Below are 16814 nucleotides of genomic sequence, written 5' to 3'. Positions count from 1 at the left end.
GTGAGACAAAGTCAACCTCAACTCTCCCTCGACGAACACCAACACTCCATATACGGTCATGGCGACGTGTGGACTACCTATGGCGGATATCAGGTGTCTAGACTAGTCTCTAGCTTGTGTGTGTGTTTGGATGGGGAGGACATGTGAGGCAACGTGCACTTTCGTAGCCTGCGACCTGACAAGGAGGCAGACTACACACCTTTCATACAGCTCTCATGCAGCACTTCTGGCTCGCTGGGACATGCAGCTGCAAGACAAAACTACTATACTTCCTCGTACTCGTACTCAATTCACAAATACGCACCATGAAAAGACCTTTCTACAAATGTCCTAACCTCAACTCATCCCAAGCGCTCCTTCAATGCATGCAACTCCCGCCTAAGCTTGCCATTCTCCGCCTTCTCCAGCTCAAGCTGTGCCAAGGCAGTTCGCTCAACACTTCCACTCGCATAAGCCTGTCGCAATGCAGCAATCTCTTCATTCGCAGAATCAATGGTGACATCCACCTCTTCGCAACAGTCGCGATAGAGGTCCTTGTACCGCTGCAGCTCAAGGCCCAGCAACTCGACATGATCCTGGCAAGCGCTCGTGCAAGCGACATCTTTCTCCTCCTCCTCCTCCTCCAAAACAGTCTCAGCGGCTTCAAGCGCAGGTGTTGTTTCAATAGAAACACGCTCCACCACCGTGATGGCTTCCTCCATCGTCGGTGTCGGCAACGGCGTCACAAACTCGCGCTCTTCCTGTACAGGTGTAGGGATACACACGACAGAGCGATCGCCAGACAAGACTCGACTTGCAGAAGGACCTGCAGAAGGACCATAGTGAACGGGAGCAAACAAGACATCCGATGTGTTGGAGGATGCAGCAGAAGGCCTGCGAATACTGAGCGTGCTGAGCTGTCGTTCTCGTTGAACATGGTCACGCGATGCACGTCGAACAGCGCGAACACCAGCTTCCTGCACAACTGCCTCTTCCACCGCCTCCACCGCGACTTGCGCTGCTTTGCTCTCTAGCACGCGAGGTGGCGTCACTGAACGGGCAAAGTTGACTTGACTTGCATACTGGATGGCGGCCGATAGGTCATCGTCAGCACCAGCGAGATCAAACGTGAATGCATGACCCGAGAATTGCTTGCTGAGTGGCTGTGACTCGCGACGACGCACCAGCGTAGAGGGTAAGCGAGGAATCGAGGCACCTTTGCGAGAAGACAACAAGCCGAGTCCCTCAGAGGCAGTGTAGGCGTCCTGCTTTGACTGATCAAACGCAGCACCGAGCGGTTGCGAAGCAGACACCTTGCGCATCGTCAAGGGTGTTGTGCGCTTGGCATCGACATAGCCCGTCAAGGGTGGACTCGCTTCAAACTGATGCGTTCCCAATGGTGAACGCAGCAACTCATCCAATAAAGGCGTCACTGGCAAGGCCTTGTCGTGCATCAAACTGTACGGCAACTGCATGCCTTCATGCTGCGAGGCGCGTGTCCGACGTTGCGAGCGTGGCTCAACATCACTCGCTGCATAACTCATCAATGACGACAAGCTCGGTGAACGCTTGTGATCGCTTTCATCGGCATTGCTTGATTCTTCAACGAGTTCTGGTGTTTGGTTGAAGGAATCCTTGGCCGGTGACAAGCTGAAGTGAGAGAGCAAAGGTGTGTAGATGGAACTACCAGCGGGTGCAGAATCGGTGCGGACGTTGCCAGGACGCTTGGGTGGTGCATCCGTCATGGGTGACATGAGCGCCGTTGCCACACGCTGAGATTCTGGACGAGAGGGCATCATGGTCATGGTACTGCTCACAGAATCAAAGTTGCCTGGCTGACGGTAGAGCATGTCGACATGAGCAAGCAGGTACTGGAGCGGTGCAACAAAGCTGGTAACATGTAGACTTGGCACCAGCAACTCTGAGAGCACCAAGACGAAAGGCACGCGAGCATCGTCATCGCAATAGGCCAAGACATGCGAGCCATACATGAGCAATGTGCGCAGCAAGTCTTGGGCAGCAGCAGGCAGATGCTGCATAGCCTTTCGAGCAGCATCCATGCGTGACTCTGTGTCTAACGTCAAGACACTGCGCCATTCAGCACAACTCTGCTCAGGCACCAATACGCCACTCCCACCGACCTTTTTCGCTGCAACCAGCTTCAAATGACGATGAAACGCTTGTGCCGCAATTTTGGCAGGTGAACCACGAATGGCAAAGGCCTTGGAGGGATCTTTCGCAATCAAAGCAGACAAACTTGCAATCTCCTTCATCTCTTTGCTTGACGCACGCGTAAAGTCATCCCGCGTGAAGTGTTCCAAGGCAGACAATGCTTCCACAAATGCAGCAATACCAGCGAGATCCTTGTCAGCTGGCATTGCCGTATTGGGACGACGCAAACCCGTTGCAGTTGCCGCAGTCGCTGTAGCAGGTCGTGTAGGCGACGCTTCACGATCACTGCGCAGACCCAGGAAACTCGCCATGAGCTTTGTGGGCGATGAGGGACGAGATTTCTGCAAGACACCCGATGCTTGGAGACACGCAAGACTTGTTGCAAACATGCTGTGGATGGCGAAGACCGCATCGGCAGGGTAGAAATCCGTGTCGAGCCAATTGGCCTGCTGGAGGCTGTCGAGACGTTCAAACAAGACTTGCTTGAGGTCTGCGGCAGAGACATCCGAGCACAACAATGACTGTGACGGTCCACGACGTGTCCAAGCAGAGTAAGATGTCTGACTGTCCTTGGAGATGACGAGATTGACAGAGTGCATATCACCATCGTCGATATCCTCAAAGATGCGCACGGCGTGCTTGCGTGCCGGTTGCTCCGCTTGCCAGTCTGCAGGCATGTAGCGTGCATAGCGATACTCACGGCCAGCAACCACCTCGACACTCGTGGCTGGACACGTCTTGAGTGCATCTTTAAGCTCACGCAATGCCGTTGAGAATTGAACGGCATCACTCTTGAGCAGCACAAATTTGCGTAGAGGCCTATCGAGCCAGTGCTCTGAATTGACGTGCTGCATCTCCTCCGACAAGACGAGTGTCAGGGTATCTGCCTCATCGAGCAACGCGACTTTGTCCAATGCAATCCATCCGCGAAAACCCAGCTCTCCCTTGCGATTTGAGGCAAGCACATCGTCAATGCGCGCCGTACGACTTCGCTTGAGAATGACCAACTTATCAGCGAGCAAGACAAGCGCACAGGGTGTACCATCCGTATGACTGGTGGGTGATTTCTTTTGCCAAGGAACGACATCCAAACAATCCACCAACGCACGCACCTCGACGTGACTGCGTACGAGCTCAGTGGGCCAGCTAGAAACGAGGGTGGAGAGCTTGATGACTTGTTCCTGCGACAAGGCACCCTCTTCGCGGCCCATAAGACCAATGCGACGAACCAATGTCAGTGCTTCCTTGAAGACGCCATACGCAGGATTCTGAGGTGTCAATACTGCCAACAAACTGGTGATGAGGAGTGCGTAGCGTGGAATGCGGGAGACGGGTTCCTTGACGAGTTCGCGAATACCAACCGGTTGCTTGCCCTCATTACGAACACTGTCTGACCAATCCTTAAACTTGGCAAGTTTGAGGGACTGGCGCAGGCAGGTATCGAGATCAGCAGAGAGTTCGAGGTATCGGCCATAGACTTTGCGGAAATCGCGAAAGCCATTGACGAGGGCGAGTGCAAAGGCATAGTCGTCGTGTTGAGCAGCTTCGAGTTGCTTGAGGAAATCGGCATTCAGGAGGCAAATGGCATCGAGTGCGGAGGGGAAGAGAAGGTTGACCTCGTATGCACCGAGCAGGGCCTTCTCCTTACGCGCAGCAGCACGCAAGGGCATGGCGTAATCTTTGAGCAAATGAGTGAGACGCGCATTGTAGGTGCGTTCCGTTGTGAGGAGCTCATTGAGCAAGTTGCCACGCTTCTCGCTATTCTCCTGCTTGGCTGGCTGTGGAAAGCGAGCGAGTTCAGCTTCCAGCGCAGCGGCCGTACTCGCTTTGCGGTGTGGTGTAGGAAAGAGTCCGGTAGATAAAGAACTGCCGGGCTTCAAGATGAGATCAACTTCAATAGCCCTGGAGATGGTTGGAGCCAAGAAGGAAGCAATGGATGCAGAGACTTGAGGGAGTTTGATGCGTTCAAGTCCAGCAGCAATACGACACATACTGCTTGCACTCAAGTCGAGATGCCGAGCAGCGACCCGGTCTGCGCGAGGAGAGAGAGCGACACGCTGACGCTGTGGTGTTGGCATGTGCAAGGTATATGCATGCAACAAGACTGCAGCACCACGAAGCAGTGGATCACGCAGGGTTCTGAAGTGGCCCTGTGGATCTGTTGGGTCGAGTTGTGCATAGCAGCGAACACCGGCCGCACAGATGACTGCGCCGTACAGGCCGCGCTGTGTAGATGTATCGAGGGCAACTTGAACGAGCAATGCGCCGAGGGTGCTGTGCGTTGTGCTGTAGCTGATTGCGTTGTTGGCGAAGAAGGGCTGTTGCTGCAACTCGGCATAGGTGTACGGCCGGCGCGTTTCCTGGGTGCTGCTTCGAGAAGTAGTGGGCGCCGTTGTAGCGAGGGTATTGCGCTTTCGAGCAGGAGAAGGAGCAGCAGCAGGCTTGTCGTCCTGAGATGGAGACGCGCCTGACTTGGATGTCTTGCGCCTGCCAGTGAAGGGCGCATTGCTAGCGTAGCCTTGGATGGGCATAGACTGTGGCCGTGACTTGATCATGATTTGATGATTGCAGTGGTAGATTGGGAGTCAAAGGAGACAGGGGCCGGGTGTTATGTCTTTAAGCTGCTGGCCTGGCTGGCGGGCATGGGGCTGTCTAGTCTAGTCTAGCTGTGTCGGTAGCTGGTTGTTTAGCTGGTGGTGTAGCAAATTCACAACAAATGGCGCCGAAGCAACCGAATTCCCAACAAAAGAGGCTGGACCAAGTACAGAACTACAGCGGCAGTGCTCTCTTTGGGGAGTGTGAAGTGAACAGTGCAGATTGGATGCTTGATGCTATGAAGTCTCATTACAGCTCGTCAGTACGCTTCCTCCCTTCCACCAGCAGGAGGAATCAATCCCAGCAGCCACACATCCACACCCTCAACTCGGCATCTCTTTTACTCTTCTATATCAAGTGTGTGCATGGATCCAGCGGGTATATAAGGGGGTTTTGCCAGGTCCAGTGCACACAGAGACCGTTGATCAGGTGTGTCGATGGGTGAATACTTTTACATTTGTAGCTCAAGTATCCACACCGGGAACATACGTGCTGACCATTTAGCGAGAGTAAGACCAGACATTCTTGAGCAAGCCGGCCTGGGTGGCTAGCTTGTTGATGCAGTCATCGCCTTCACCTGTGGATGTTAGTGCTGTGGTGTGAAGCTGATTGTCTGCAGAAGAGAAGGAGCAGCACAGAAATTAGTAACATAGACGCGCTTCTCTCTCTTCCATAGCACAACGTAGTAGAGCAACATACCCTTCTCGCGGACAAAGCCACAGAGCGCAAAGGAAGTCTGTGTGTTGAGCATACGGCCGCTCTCGTCGACATCTGCGACATTGATCTGGACCGATGCATGGTCGTGTGCCTTGATGAGACGGTTGGTTGCTGCGCACTTGCGAGGGACGTAGAGGTCTACGAGCTTTCCGTCAGAGTTCTCCATGGTTGTATCGTGCTTTGGTCTTCTGTCGCTGTGTGTGTTGGATCTTTTGTCTCGAGTGCAGGTCTGTGTTTGTAGAGTGTGACTGCTAAATACAGATCATGCCAGAAATGAAGCAGACGGAGCCGTGATCATGAGCCGTGTCTATACCTTGCATACTGTCTATCTACAACCTCTTCCACTGACTATTCCACTACTCCCTTCTATTGCTCCTTCTCCCCGTGAGAGAAATCCAAAAAAATGTCGCAGAAAACAAGAACAAGACGCAGCATACTGTAGGCTAGAAGAAGATAGCTAGAAGCGAGAGAGATGGCAGAAGAGACAGAGATGGCACATGCAACCCTTGCAGCCCTCTTCTCAGCTCAGACATCCCGCGAGTGTCTTGCACACGCAACAGAACTCGCAAACCACCTAAAGCGGGACGGCCTACACCTCCTCCAGACCACAATCTGCCCAGCGCTCCTCAAAGCAGCCAAGGACAAGAAGGACGGCGTAGCGCGTGAGTCCGCCCTCATCGCATTCTCAGAGATCTTTGTCCAATATCCACCGTCCATCCCGCATCTCCTACAATACCTCCCAGTCATCTTGGATGCAGGCTCAGACAAGGGCCAAGTCGTTCGCGATGCAGCAGATCTAGCATTGCGCAACCTCCTTAGAGCATCAGAAGCCTATGTTTTATCGACGCATGTCCTCCCGGCCACCCTCAGCTATCTCGAAGACGGCAGCGTCAAGTGGCAGTCGCGCATTTGTGCATTGACCCTCCTTGAAGGCATCGCAGAAGATGCTCCAGAGCGGATGGGTGAGAAGCTCGAGAATGTCGTGCCTGTTGTTGCAGCATGTATTCACGACACCAAATCACAAGTCTCCGACAAGGCCACCATCACCATGAAGAAGGTCACCGACATTGTACAAAATAACGACCTCCACAAGTCCATGCCACACATTCTACTCGCCCTCTCTGATCCATCCGGCATCAAGGAGTGTATTCGCGCACTCTCACATACAACGTTCGTCGCTGAAGTCGGACCACCCACCCTCGCACTCCTCGTGCCACTCCTCAAGCGCTCCATGATGGATGCAGCATTTGGTGTCAACACACAAAGACAAACGGCCGTTGTTGTCGACAACCTTGTGCGTCTCGTGCCAGACCCAACAACCTGCACACCATTCCTCAAAGCCCTGTTACCGGGTGTCAAGCGTGTTGCTGAAACAGCTTCCATGCCAGAAGTCCGTGCCTTGGCAACGCGTGCGCTTGCCACTTTACAAGCTGCCGGTGCAGAAACACCGCTCGCTGCTGAACCGCTCTCTATCGCTGAAGTTGAGAAATACCTCTCTAGCTACGTGACTGTTGCTTCACCGGAAGATGGCGAGCTGCTGCATGCCGTAGCGGCCATGGTGGCAGATATGATTGCTGCAAAGGACTACTTCCGCAAGACTTGGGAAAAAACGCTTGCCAAGTACATGTCGCCCATTATGACAGGGTCACCGCTTGAAGCCTCAAAGCAAATCTATGCCTTCTTCTGGGAAGATTACAAGCTCCAAAATGGTCTTGATACACCGGTGACGGGGGAAATACCCATTGTCGATACTGACTTTTCCCTCGCGTATGGCGGTATGATGCTGCTCAACAAGACAAATCTCAAACTCTTCCGAGGACATCGCTATGGTGTATGCGCGCATAACGGTGCAGGCAAGTCAACCCTGCTGCGTGCCATCTCTGAAGGTAAAGTCGAAGGCTTCCCCTCAGCTGATGAATTGACACCCTTCTTTGTTGAGCACAAATTACAAGGTGCCGAGGGTGACTTGTCGGTGTATGCATTTGTCAAGAAGGACTTTCCAGACAAGACACAGACTGAAGTCGAAGCTGTGTTACTGGATGTCGGCTTTGAGCCTGAACGTCAACAACAAAACGTCGGCGCGTTGTCTGGTGGTTGGAAGATGAAGCTTGAATTGGCCCGTGCCATGATGTCGCGCGTTGACATTTTGCTCCTCGATGAGCCTACCAACCATCTCGACACAACCAACGTTGCCTGGCTACAAGACTACCTCAATTCTCAGACTCAAATCACCTCCGTCATCGTCTCGCACGACTCTGGGTTCCTCGATGCAGTCTGCACAGATATTATTCACTACGAATCAAAGAAACTCGCCTACTACCCTGGCAATCTCAGCAAGTTTGTTGAACGCAAACCAGAAGCGAAATCCTACTATACACTCTCCTCCACACAAGTCGCCTTTTCCTTCCCACCACCGGGCCTCTTGACGGGCATCAGCTCGCGTACCAAAGCTATTCTTCGTTTGCGCGACTGTACATTCACCTATCCCGGTGTGGACAAGCCGTCCCTCAAGAACGTCTCAGCTGCGCTGTCCCTCTCTTCACGCATCGGTATCATTGGTAAGAATGGAGCCGGTAAATCCACCTTCATCAAAGTCTTGACGGGTGAGGTGATTCCTCAACAAGGTACCGTTGAGAAGCACCCAAACTTGCGAGTCGGCTATGTTGCGCAACATTCGCTCCATCACGTCGACCAACACGTCCATTTGACACCGAATCAATATATTCAGTGGCGATACCAATTCGGCGAGGACAAGGAAGTCTTGGAGAAGGAGACGCGCAAGATTTCAGAAACGGATGAAGAGATTGAGATTGAAGTCACCAACCCTAAAACAGGCAAGCTCGAAAAACGCAAGATTGAGTACATTGTTGGACGGCAAAAGTTGAAAAAGTCCTTCCAGTATGAAATCAAGTGGCGTATGATGGAGATGCGACACAATATGTGGCTGCCGCGTGAAAAGCTCGTTGAGCAAGGTGCCACAAAGCTCATCCAGCGTTTCGATGACTGGGAGGCCGGTCGTGAAGGTCTCGGTTCGCGCGACTTGAACCCCGTCGAGATTCGCAAACATCTCGAGTCGGTTGGTTTGGATGGTGATATCGCAGACAACAATGAAATTGGCGGCTTGTCTGGTGGGCAAAAAGTCAAAGTGGTCATTGCTGCTTGCATGTGGGCGAAACCGCACTTGCTCGTGCTGGACGAGCCAACCAACTACCTCGACCGTGACTCTCTCGGTGGCCTGGCTGTAGCTATCCGCGATTGGACGGGCGGCGTGGTGATGATTTCCCACAATGACGAATTTGTCTCTGCGCTATGTCCTGAGCGTTGGACCATTGCCGATGGTGCCATCACGCAACAGGGCAAGTCCTCTGTTGATGCCAACAAGTTTGAGGATGGCAAAGCCATTGGTGGTGAAAAGGCAGCGGCAAAGCTTGGCAAGAAGAAGAAGCTCTCGAGGAACCAGCTCAAGGAACGGGATGCCCGTCGTCGCTTGAGGCACCTGGCTTGGCTCAGTTCACCGCCTGGTACACCACGACCGGATGATTCAGACACGGATTAGATGTCTTTTTTGTTATTACTTTATTTCGAGCGTCATAGAAGCGTAGAGGACTGCATGCATCGTAGAAGAAGCTCAAGGCTGGTTCATGCTGCCCATCTGAGTCGGCCCGTCATACAAACAAATTTGGCGACGTCGCACAACCACCAAGTCCAAGCACTAATTTGAGAGGCAGAAGCGCTTGCAGGCCCAGGAGTACAGTCAATCCAAGGAGAGTAATCAACAAGTCCTATTTTGGATCGCAGGCTCGTTAAATGGCCTATGCTCCGCGCAGCATGACGCGGTCCATGAGCAAACAAACATTCATGCTCCTTTTGGTTGCATGCTGTCTAGTCACCATCTACCTCTTCCGGAGCAATGCGCAAGAAGCAATGCACAGTCTGGGTGCAGCAAGTAAATCACCCGAAGAGGCAGCGGCATTGAAAGGCCTCTTGCAAGCGCAAAAGAGCGAAATGCAACGTATACGGCAGCTGCTAGACAAGCTCAATCTCAAGATTGATGCGAAAGAAAGCGATCAGTTGAGTAGTAGGGCTCGCAAGAGTATCGAGCGGAATATCGATTTTGGTCACTCGGTCGAGCATGAAGGTTTCTGGGCAGAGGCGCCGCCCAAAGTCTGGGATAATAAGCGGCAGGAGTGGGAGGATTACATCAATTATACAATGCCTGTTTGGTCTGCGCATGCGAGTCAATTCAAGGGGCGTGGTATTGTGTTGGTAGGCGGCAATTCAGATACGCTTGATCGGATACGGACGACCTTGAGCATGTTGCAGGAGTACGGCTGTGAATTGCCCGTGGAGGTGCACTACTTGGACGGCGAGCTCAAGTCGGAGGATCTGAAGAATCTGACTGCGGCTGGCGTTACACCAAAGAACTTGAGTGACAAGAAGAACCTCTTTTCAGTCAAGAAGAAGGCCGGCAAGGGCGGCAAAAGTTTCCACATCAAGACGGCGGCCATCATCAATTCTGGCTTTCGGGAAGTGCTCTATCTCGACAGCGACTCAATGCCTGTACGTGATCCAACGTACTTGTTCGAATCGGCAGACTACAAGCGGACAGGGACCATGTTCTTCCCAGACTTTTGGAAGACGCACTTCACCAATCCCATCTGGACCATTGTCGATTCTCCTATTGTAGATGAGTGGGAGAACGAGTCCGGCCAGATTCTGCTCAATAAGGAGATGCGATGGGAAGTCTTGTTGCTGGCCAACCACTTCAACCGTGATGGAGACTTCTACTTCCAGCTGCTCAATGGCGATAAGGACACGCTGCGATTTGCGTCCAAGGCCATGCGGCAAGAGTACTTCATGGTGCCGACCTTTCTGACGGCAGGCGGTCTCATCTGGCAAGACCGCTTCTGCGGGCATACGATGGTCCAGCATGATCATCTCGACCAAGTCATGTTCATTCATGCCAACCTCATCAAGGAATTTACGCGCGAGGAGCTCTCGCCTGACCACGAGGATGGCGTCTTTCGCATATACAAGCGGTACACTGCCACCAAGGGCAATACCTGGCTCAAGCCATACTTTTCTGGCATTGGCGCTGTGCCATGTATGGAGCTTGCTGCTGGTCAGGGTGAGCCCGACATTGACGAAGACAAGTTTGACAAGCTGGTACCTGGCTGGAATGACTTTTACAAAAAGCACGGTGGCACGGGAGGCGGTCTCAAGTAATTATTTAATTCTTCACAAGCTTGGACTGTATAGATAGATACTCATTCTTGTTGACATACACGAAACCCACCTTGTTGATGAGAAGGCCTATATTTGTACATAGTTGGCCGGGAAGATGCCGCGTCGGGAGTTGATTTCACCCGTCCACCAGTCATCGGTTGAGTCTGATCGCTCGATGATGTTGATGATGTCGCCCTTTTGGAAACCAAGATCGCCCGGTTGATCGGCCTCAAAAGTGAAGAGTGCAACGGCTTGATTGTGTCCTAGATTGCTTCCTCGCCGGGGAGCTGGCTTGGGTTTTGTACTGCTTGGTGGTCTTGACGGTGCATTGCCTGTCGCTTGCGGACGCACAAAGCCATTGTCATCCAAGTCGTCATACTCGTTGAACGGTGCCCGCGAAGCAGGAACATCATCATCATACGTTGGCTTTGAAGGGCTGAATTTTGGCTTTTCTGAGGTCGGCCTGCTGGGTGCATTGTCGGAGTATGTTGACCTAAAGCCTGTGACTTGACTCTTGAGCTTCTGAGTGCTTTTGCGGTCGCCTCCCAAGGATGTGCTGCCCGTGTAATTGCTCAGGTTGTCGTAGCCATCGTCATAGTCATCTTCAAAGCCTTTGACCTTGCCGGATGAACGAGAGTCCACTGTATTGGAGCGTGTCGAGCCACGCCTGCTGCGGCCCTCGCCATAGGCCTCACCGTCGCGGCCTTCCCAGATATCCGAGTCGGCATCACCATAGACGGGCACGTCGTTGTACATGTCATCGCCATTGCCGCCTCGACCGCCAGCAAAGACGCGCGACTCTAGAATACGATGCAGAGGCTCGACGCCGGGGGGCGGTGGTACAGAGCCGTTGAGGATATGCTTGGCATTGACGCTTTGCCGGTAAAACTTCTTATTTGCGTCTCTGCGTTCAATGAGGACGGAGCCTTCCAGGGAGATGCCTGCAAAGAGACCTTTTGTCTTGCTGTAGGAGAAGATGGCCGAGACACCGCGATGACTGGCACTACCGCTTGCTTCGGCCGACCTGCCCACGGGACCAGCGGCAATGGAGACATTTCCACCGAGTGTGACGGAACCGAGTGCTGCAAAGGTCTTGACAGCATCACGAGTATTGAGGATCATGACAAAATCAGTGAGCTCGAGGCCGATCTGTCCTCCAACACCGGCGCCTGCGAGGCCGATGCAAGAGGGTGCGGACCAGCTACCGTCTGGGAGGCGCGCAATAAGCAGGCCTGAGCCGATGCGCCCGGAGAAGACGAAGCCGCCCTTGAGGACGGTGATGACTGCGAGACCCTGCGCATTCTGGAGGATCTCTGGGGGTATGACCTAGAAAGTGTGAGCGGGCGCTGTGGGTGCGATGACGCAGTGGCCTACCTTGTCTGGGCCGAATGCTTGCTTTGGGTCTACGAAGGAAGCGAGGATGCGCGCGGCCTTCTTGCACTCTGATTTGAGTGATGATGGGAGGGGATTATTGAGGCCCATGGCTGCCCTGTCTCGTCTATCCTGTGCCCAGTCTGTCCCGGGGCCGTCTTGGAAGCAAGTTGAGCCTGAGTGCTTCTTGGTCTCTGTCGCTTCGTCGCAGGAAATTTCAAAATTCGAGAAACTTCAAGCGCAAAACACCCATCCACCAAGTCCCAAAGCTTCGTGGGAACGGCCTGGCACTGCAGACATGAGGGAGCACAGTCCAGCCGCATCGGAGCCGGATATAGACTTTACTGGTGCACTTCTTGCGGAAACCAACGACGATGGCGGCCTGTCAGATGATAGCGACAGCGCATTCATCCAAGCAGCCCAGCATGCCGCCAACCGCAAGCCTAGTGCGCAGGTGAATGCAGGGACAGGCAAGCAGGGCAAGAAGAGCGCAGGATCTGCCTTCCAAACGATGGGCCTGCTTCCTTCTTTGATCAAGGCCATTACACACAAAGGATTCAAAGTACCAACACCAATCCAGCGCAAGACCATCCCGCTCGTCCTAGAGAAGCGCGATGTCGTTGGCATGGCACGTACAGGATCGGGAAAAACGGCTGCTTTTGTGATTCCCATGATTCAGCATCTCAAGGCGCATACGGCCAAATCAGGTGCGAGGGCCATCATCATGTCGCCTTCCAGAGAGCTAGCCATTCAGACGCTGCGTGTGGTCAAGGAACTGGGCAAAGGGACAGACCTCAAGACAATCTTGCTCGTCGGTGGAGACTCTCTCGAAGAGCACTTTGCTGCCATGTCCGGCAACCCAGACATCATCATTGCCACCCCTGGCCGATTCCTGCACATCAAAGTCGAAATGTCCCTGTCCTTGTCTTCTGTTGAATACATCGTCTTTGACGAGGCGGATCGTCTCTTTGAAATGGGTTTCTCTAACCAGCTGACAGAAGTGCTCCATGCTCTACCTGCGACACGACAGACTTTGCTCTTTTCCGCAACGCTGCCTGTGTCTCTTGTTGAATTTGCCAAAGCTGGTCTCACCGATCCGATCCTTGTGCGTCTCGACGTCGACAGCAAAATCTCAAGCGACCTCGAGAGTGCCTTCTTCAGTGTCCAAACAACAGAAAAGGAAGGCGCCTTGCTCTACCTTTTGTCGGACGTCATCAAGCTCGAGACACAGCTCGAAAAGAAGAAGGAGAAGAAGCGCAAGCGTGAACAAGTTGCTCCCAATGCGACCATCATCTTTGCCTGTACAAAGCACCACGTCGACTACCTCGCCACGCTCCTTACCAAAGCTGGCTATAAAGTCTCATACATCTACGGAGCTCTGGATCAGACTGCACGTCGCAATCAAATTGACAGCTTCAAATCCGGCGAGACCAATGTTCTGGTTGTGACGGACGTCGCTGCTCGTGGTATCGATATCCCCATTCTAGCCAACGTCATCAACTACGACTTCCCGGCACAGCCAAAGATTTTTGTACATCGCGTTGGTCGAACTGCGCGAGCTGGAAAGCGTGGATGGGCCTACTCGCTTGTTCGCGCCGAGGACTGCGCGTATGTGCTCGACCTGCAGCTCTTTCTATCTCGTCGTCTTGTCCTCGGAACAGAGCAACAGACTGGCGTTGATTTTACCAAAGATGTTGTGCTGGGTTGCCTTCCCAGAGACGGCGTCGAGCGTGGCTCAGAATGGGCAAACAAGGCCGTCTCGGACGACGTTGACCTGAAGGCCATGAAGTCTGTTACTGTCAAAGGTGAACGACTCTATCTCAAGACACGTCCAACGGCCTCCACAGACTCAATTCGCAGGGCAAAGGAAGTAATTCGCAGTGATGCCTGGATGACCTTGTCGCCGCTCGTCAATGCTGCTACTTCCGCAGATGCCGACCGTCTTGCCATGCTCAAGCGTGTTGGCTCCTTTCGACCGCACGAAACAGTCTTTGAGATTGGTCATCGCGGCAACAATGAAGCCGCCAATGTCATGCGCACTCGACGGCATAAAGTCGTGATTGGTGCACGCCCAGCTGCCGATTTGGAGACGGAGGCGCCTGCTGCCAAGGAAGAAGCACAACCACAAGAAGAGGAAGCAGAGGAAGCCGTCATCGAAGCTGCCTTTGAAGAGCCACAGGCCAAACGCAAGAAGAGGAAGTTACAAGGCTTCCGCGATACGGAAAACTATATGGCACACTACGATCCGAGTGCAAACGCGATGGATCACGCATACGATGTCAACTCCTTTGCAGAGGCTGCTCGTAATGAACAGCTTGATCTGGCAACAGACGAAGGCAAAGACGCAAAAGGTGTGCGAATCGGTGGCAAAGTCTGGGACTCGAAGCAAAAGAAGTTTGTCATGGCCGCCAACCTCACAGACGGCAGTCATGGCGACAAGAACCGCATGATTCGAGGTGAAAGCGGTGTCAAAATTCCTGCTACTTACCAAGCGGGTCGCTTCAGAGCGTGGCAGACGGCCACTAAAAACAGAGGTGCTGAAGTGATGCCGTTGGATACGATGGCACCGGGAGGCCGAGGAGGGCGCGGTGCTGGTGCAGGCAAGTACAAGCATGCTGGCATGAAGGCACCCAAAGCGGCCGACAAGTTCAGAGATGACTACCATGTGCAAAAGAAGCGCATCCAAGAAGCCAATGAGCGTACGGGTGGGCCTGGTGCCAAAACAGAGCTCAAAAGCAGCCATCAAATTCGCAAGGATAGGGATCTCAAGGCCAAGCGCAAGGACAAGAATGCACGGCCGAGCAAGAAGGGAGGCAAGAAGCGTAGATAAGTCATGCATTGATTCATATATTATACTATCTGAGGGTTTGCTGCAATTCAATTATTGTGTGATGCCAGAGAAGGCCGTTTGCCAGATACCCTTGGCATTCTGCTCAATAACATCTCCGTGACATGGCACGATGCGCTGGAAGGGCCACTTGTCAACCTGGGCGAGGGAAGCCTTGAAACTCACCTTGTCCTTGCAAAGCACATTGACATTGAACCATTGATGAAACTTGGAGTCTGCCTTGAGCTTGGCGAAGGGCGATAGAGAAGAGAGCATGCCACCCGTTGAGTAGCCGCCAGATTTGCTGTACTGTTCGATAGGTGGCAGATTGAAGAGCAGATCTGCTTCGACAAGCGTGCTCGATGGTTTGTGAAACAGGGCAAGCTCCTTGTTGCCGTGTCCGGGGAAGTAGACGGCCTCAACCTCATTCTCCCATCCGATCTCTGTCACATGATCATACGCCTTGTTGCCAAAGACCTTGAAGAAGGTCAAATTTGGGTGCTTCTCAGGAAGGCCTTCGACGCCGATGATCTTGGCCTCTGGGTAGCGCTTTGCATAGTCCTCGAGCTGCAAGTGGTGCTCTCGGTCAGGCGCAACGAGATACTTGACTGTGCCGAGTCCAACAAGCGCCGCCTCGATCTCAGGCGATGCGGCGATGGGCGACACGATGATGACGTCTTTTGCTGGTGTGCCTGTTGTGTTTGTTACCCCGAGGGCTGTTGCTCGTGCGCCAATCTTGAAGAGGCCGAAGCGGGAGAAGGGGGCGGAGAAGATGGTTACGTCGGGCGCAAGCTGCCTGATGGTCGTCATGGCCTACAGAGTCTTGTGTTGGTCGAGGGAGCCGTGTCGTCGTGGGCTGCTTTCCCTTTTTATTCTGCGGCGACTTCGAGGACAAAGAAGAAGCCAAGAGACAAAGAACTTGCTCAGGAACCAGCGGCCTCGGTCTCGGGGCCTTCTGCAGGGATAGCTGCAGCAGCGGAAGCCTCTTCCTGCGCACTCCCAAGACTCTGGCGCTTGGCTTCTTCCGCCGACGCCCGCGCCCTTGCAATCAACGACTTGAAGTCTCCATGGTCATCCGCCGCGCGCTCTTCCAGCTCCTCCGTCGTCAACTTCACCGTCGACCTGCCCAGTGCATCCTCCCACGCCTTGAGCTCACGAAGCAGATCTCGTCGCGACCGAGGGTGCTTTGCGTCCATATTGCTGTTCCATAAGGTCAACCACTCTGCATGTCGCCGTTGTAGTGTAGTTTTGCTGCCGTTCGAGGGGATGCTTAACCGCGAGAGCTCTGTCCGTAGCTTAGCCTCTGTCAGTACTGCATAGTTGAGCTTTGGCAAACGCTTCTCTGATGGACGTGCAGAGACAGGAGCGACTGGCGGTGCAAAATGCTTCGATTTGGTCGGCACGTCTCCACCCTCTGCTTCTCCAGATAGACAGCGATCGACATGCGCGTTGATGGCTTCTTCTTGCACTGGCTTGTTGCACACCGGACAAAGCACTTCACCGCGCTCGAGTGGACGCCTTCGTGCGACGTCTTCAGGCGACGCTGCGGCATAGGACTGGGAGGTTCGTCTGCGCTTTGATCTACGCGGTGCATCTTCTTGTGAAGAGGGAGAAGAGTCAGGAATCTCGTAGACCTCTACCTGCTTGTGCTTCTCGACGTGTCGCAGGTGTTCTTGCTGCATGCTCATAAGACTTTGTCGCAGCGGCTCATATGCCTCGACGAGCTCCTCAGCAAGCACATTCTTTCGTAGCTTGAACTCATCTTCACGCGTCCGACATGCCGGACAATGTGCCTCTGCTGCTAGTGCGCGTCGTATGCACAGTGAGCAGAAAGTATGGCCACACGACGTGATGAGTGGCGCGACGAGGTAGTCCTTGCATATCCGGCAGCGCAAATGATGGTCGATGGTAGGCAAGCTCGGCAGAC

At 53.5% G+C, this 16814-nt stretch overlaps 8 protein-coding genes across 8 annotated transcripts; 3 read left to right on the top strand and 5 right to left on the bottom strand.

The window, feature by feature from the left end:
* Window positions 1-341: 341 nt before the first annotated feature.
* Window positions 342-4706, bottom strand: BCR37DRAFT_393207 (uncharacterized protein; the record flags this gene model as incomplete). Its single annotated transcript, XM_040871271.1, has 1 exon — window positions 342-4706. One exon carries the CDS (start codon window positions 4704-4706, stop codon window positions 342-344), a length of 4365 nt encoding a protein of 1454 aa, XP_040724703.1.
* A 256-nt stretch (window positions 4707-4962) lies between these two features.
* On the bottom strand, window positions 4963-5662 carry BCR37DRAFT_380133 (ribosomal protein S21e). Its single transcript, XM_040869428.1, has 2 exons — window positions 5446-5662; window positions 4963-5323 (listed from the first exon to the last, which is right to left on the bottom strand). The coding sequence occupies exons 1-2, from the start codon at window positions 5627-5629 to the stop codon at window positions 5247-5249; spliced, it is 261 nt and encodes an 86-aa protein (XP_040724702.1). The 5' UTR covers window positions 5630-5662; the 3' UTR covers window positions 4963-5246.
* A 232-nt stretch (window positions 5663-5894) lies between these two features.
* BCR37DRAFT_380132 (P-loop containing nucleoside triphosphate hydrolase protein) lies at window positions 5895-9100 on the top strand. Its single transcript, XM_040869427.1, has one exon. It carries the CDS (start codon window positions 5936-5938, stop codon window positions 9017-9019), a length of 3084 nt encoding a protein of 1027 aa, XP_040724701.1. The 5' UTR covers window positions 5895-5935; the 3' UTR covers window positions 9020-9100.
* Window positions 9101-9160: 60 nt separating this feature from the next.
* On the top strand, window positions 9161-10750 carry BCR37DRAFT_380131 (mannosyltransferase putative-domain-containing protein). The gene has a single exon (XM_040869426.1). It carries the CDS (start codon window positions 9271-9273, stop codon window positions 10687-10689), a length of 1419 nt encoding a protein of 472 aa, XP_040724700.1. The 5' UTR covers window positions 9161-9270; the 3' UTR covers window positions 10690-10750.
* A 26-nt stretch (window positions 10751-10776) lies between these two features.
* Window positions 10777-12171, bottom strand: BCR37DRAFT_393203 (DUF500 and domain-containing protein; the record flags this gene model as incomplete). The annotated part of the gene is made up of 2 exons (XM_040871270.1): window positions 10777-12015; window positions 12064-12171. 2 exons carry the CDS (start codon window positions 12169-12171, stop codon window positions 10777-10779), a joined length of 1347 nt encoding a protein of 448 aa, XP_040724699.1.
* A 121-nt stretch (window positions 12172-12292) lies between these two features.
* BCR37DRAFT_398937 (ATP-dependent RNA helicase dbp10) lies at window positions 12293-14924 on the top strand. Its single transcript, XM_040871765.1, has one exon. It carries the CDS (start codon window positions 12359-12361, stop codon window positions 14888-14890), a length of 2532 nt encoding a protein of 843 aa, XP_040724698.1. The 5' UTR covers window positions 12293-12358; the 3' UTR covers window positions 14891-14924.
* A 17-nt stretch (window positions 14925-14941) lies between these two features.
* On the bottom strand, window positions 14942-15697 carry BCR37DRAFT_348051 (uncharacterized protein; the record flags this gene model as incomplete). Its single annotated transcript, XM_040867816.1, has 1 exon — window positions 14942-15697. The coding sequence occupies one exon, from the start codon at window positions 15695-15697 to the stop codon at window positions 14942-14944; it is 756 nt and encodes a 251-aa protein (XP_040724697.1).
* BCR37DRAFT_380128 (uncharacterized protein) lies at window positions 15355-16684 on the bottom strand. Its single transcript, XM_040869425.1, has one exon. The coding sequence runs from the start codon at window positions 16573-16575 to the stop codon at window positions 15811-15813; it is 765 nt and encodes a 254-aa protein (XP_040724696.1). The 5' UTR covers window positions 16576-16684; the 3' UTR covers window positions 15355-15810.
* Between the last annotated feature and the right edge of the window lie 130 nt (window positions 16685-16814).

The sequence above is a fragment of the Protomyces lactucae-debilis genome (assembly GCF_002105105.1).
Source record: "Protomyces lactucae-debilis strain 12-1054 chromosome Unknown BCR37scaffold_11, whole genome shotgun sequence".
NCBI classification, from domain to species: Eukaryota; Fungi; Ascomycota; class Taphrinomycetes; order Taphrinales; family Protomycetaceae; genus Protomyces; species Protomyces lactucae-debilis.
Note: the sequence above shows the minus strand (reverse complement) of the source record. Positions and strands in the feature narration are given on the sequence as shown.

Bases quoted from the DNA above. Each gene is read 5' to 3' on its own strand.
- BCR37DRAFT_398937 (XM_040871765.1), top strand. From the start codon at position 12,359: ATGAGGGAGCACAGTCCAGCCGCATCGGAGCCGGATATAGACTTTACT.
- BCR37DRAFT_380133 (XM_040869428.1), bottom strand. From the start codon at position 5,629: ATGGAGAACTCTGACGGAAAGCTCGTAGACCTCTACGTCCCTCGCAAG. The intron at 5,324-5,445 runs GTATGTTGCTCT...TAACATCCACAG, and splicing joins TGGCTTTGTCCGCGAGAAGG to GTGAAGGCGATGACTGCATC.
- BCR37DRAFT_380131 (XM_040869426.1), top strand. From the start codon at position 9,271: ATGGCCTATGCTCCGCGCAGCATGACGCGGTCCATGAGCAAACAAACA.
- BCR37DRAFT_380128 (XM_040869425.1), bottom strand. From the start codon at position 16,575: ATGAGCATGCAGCAAGAACACCTGCGACACGTCGAGAAGCACAAGCAG.
- BCR37DRAFT_380132 (XM_040869427.1), top strand. From the start codon at position 5,936: ATGGCAGAAGAGACAGAGATGGCACATGCAACCCTTGCAGCCCTCTTC.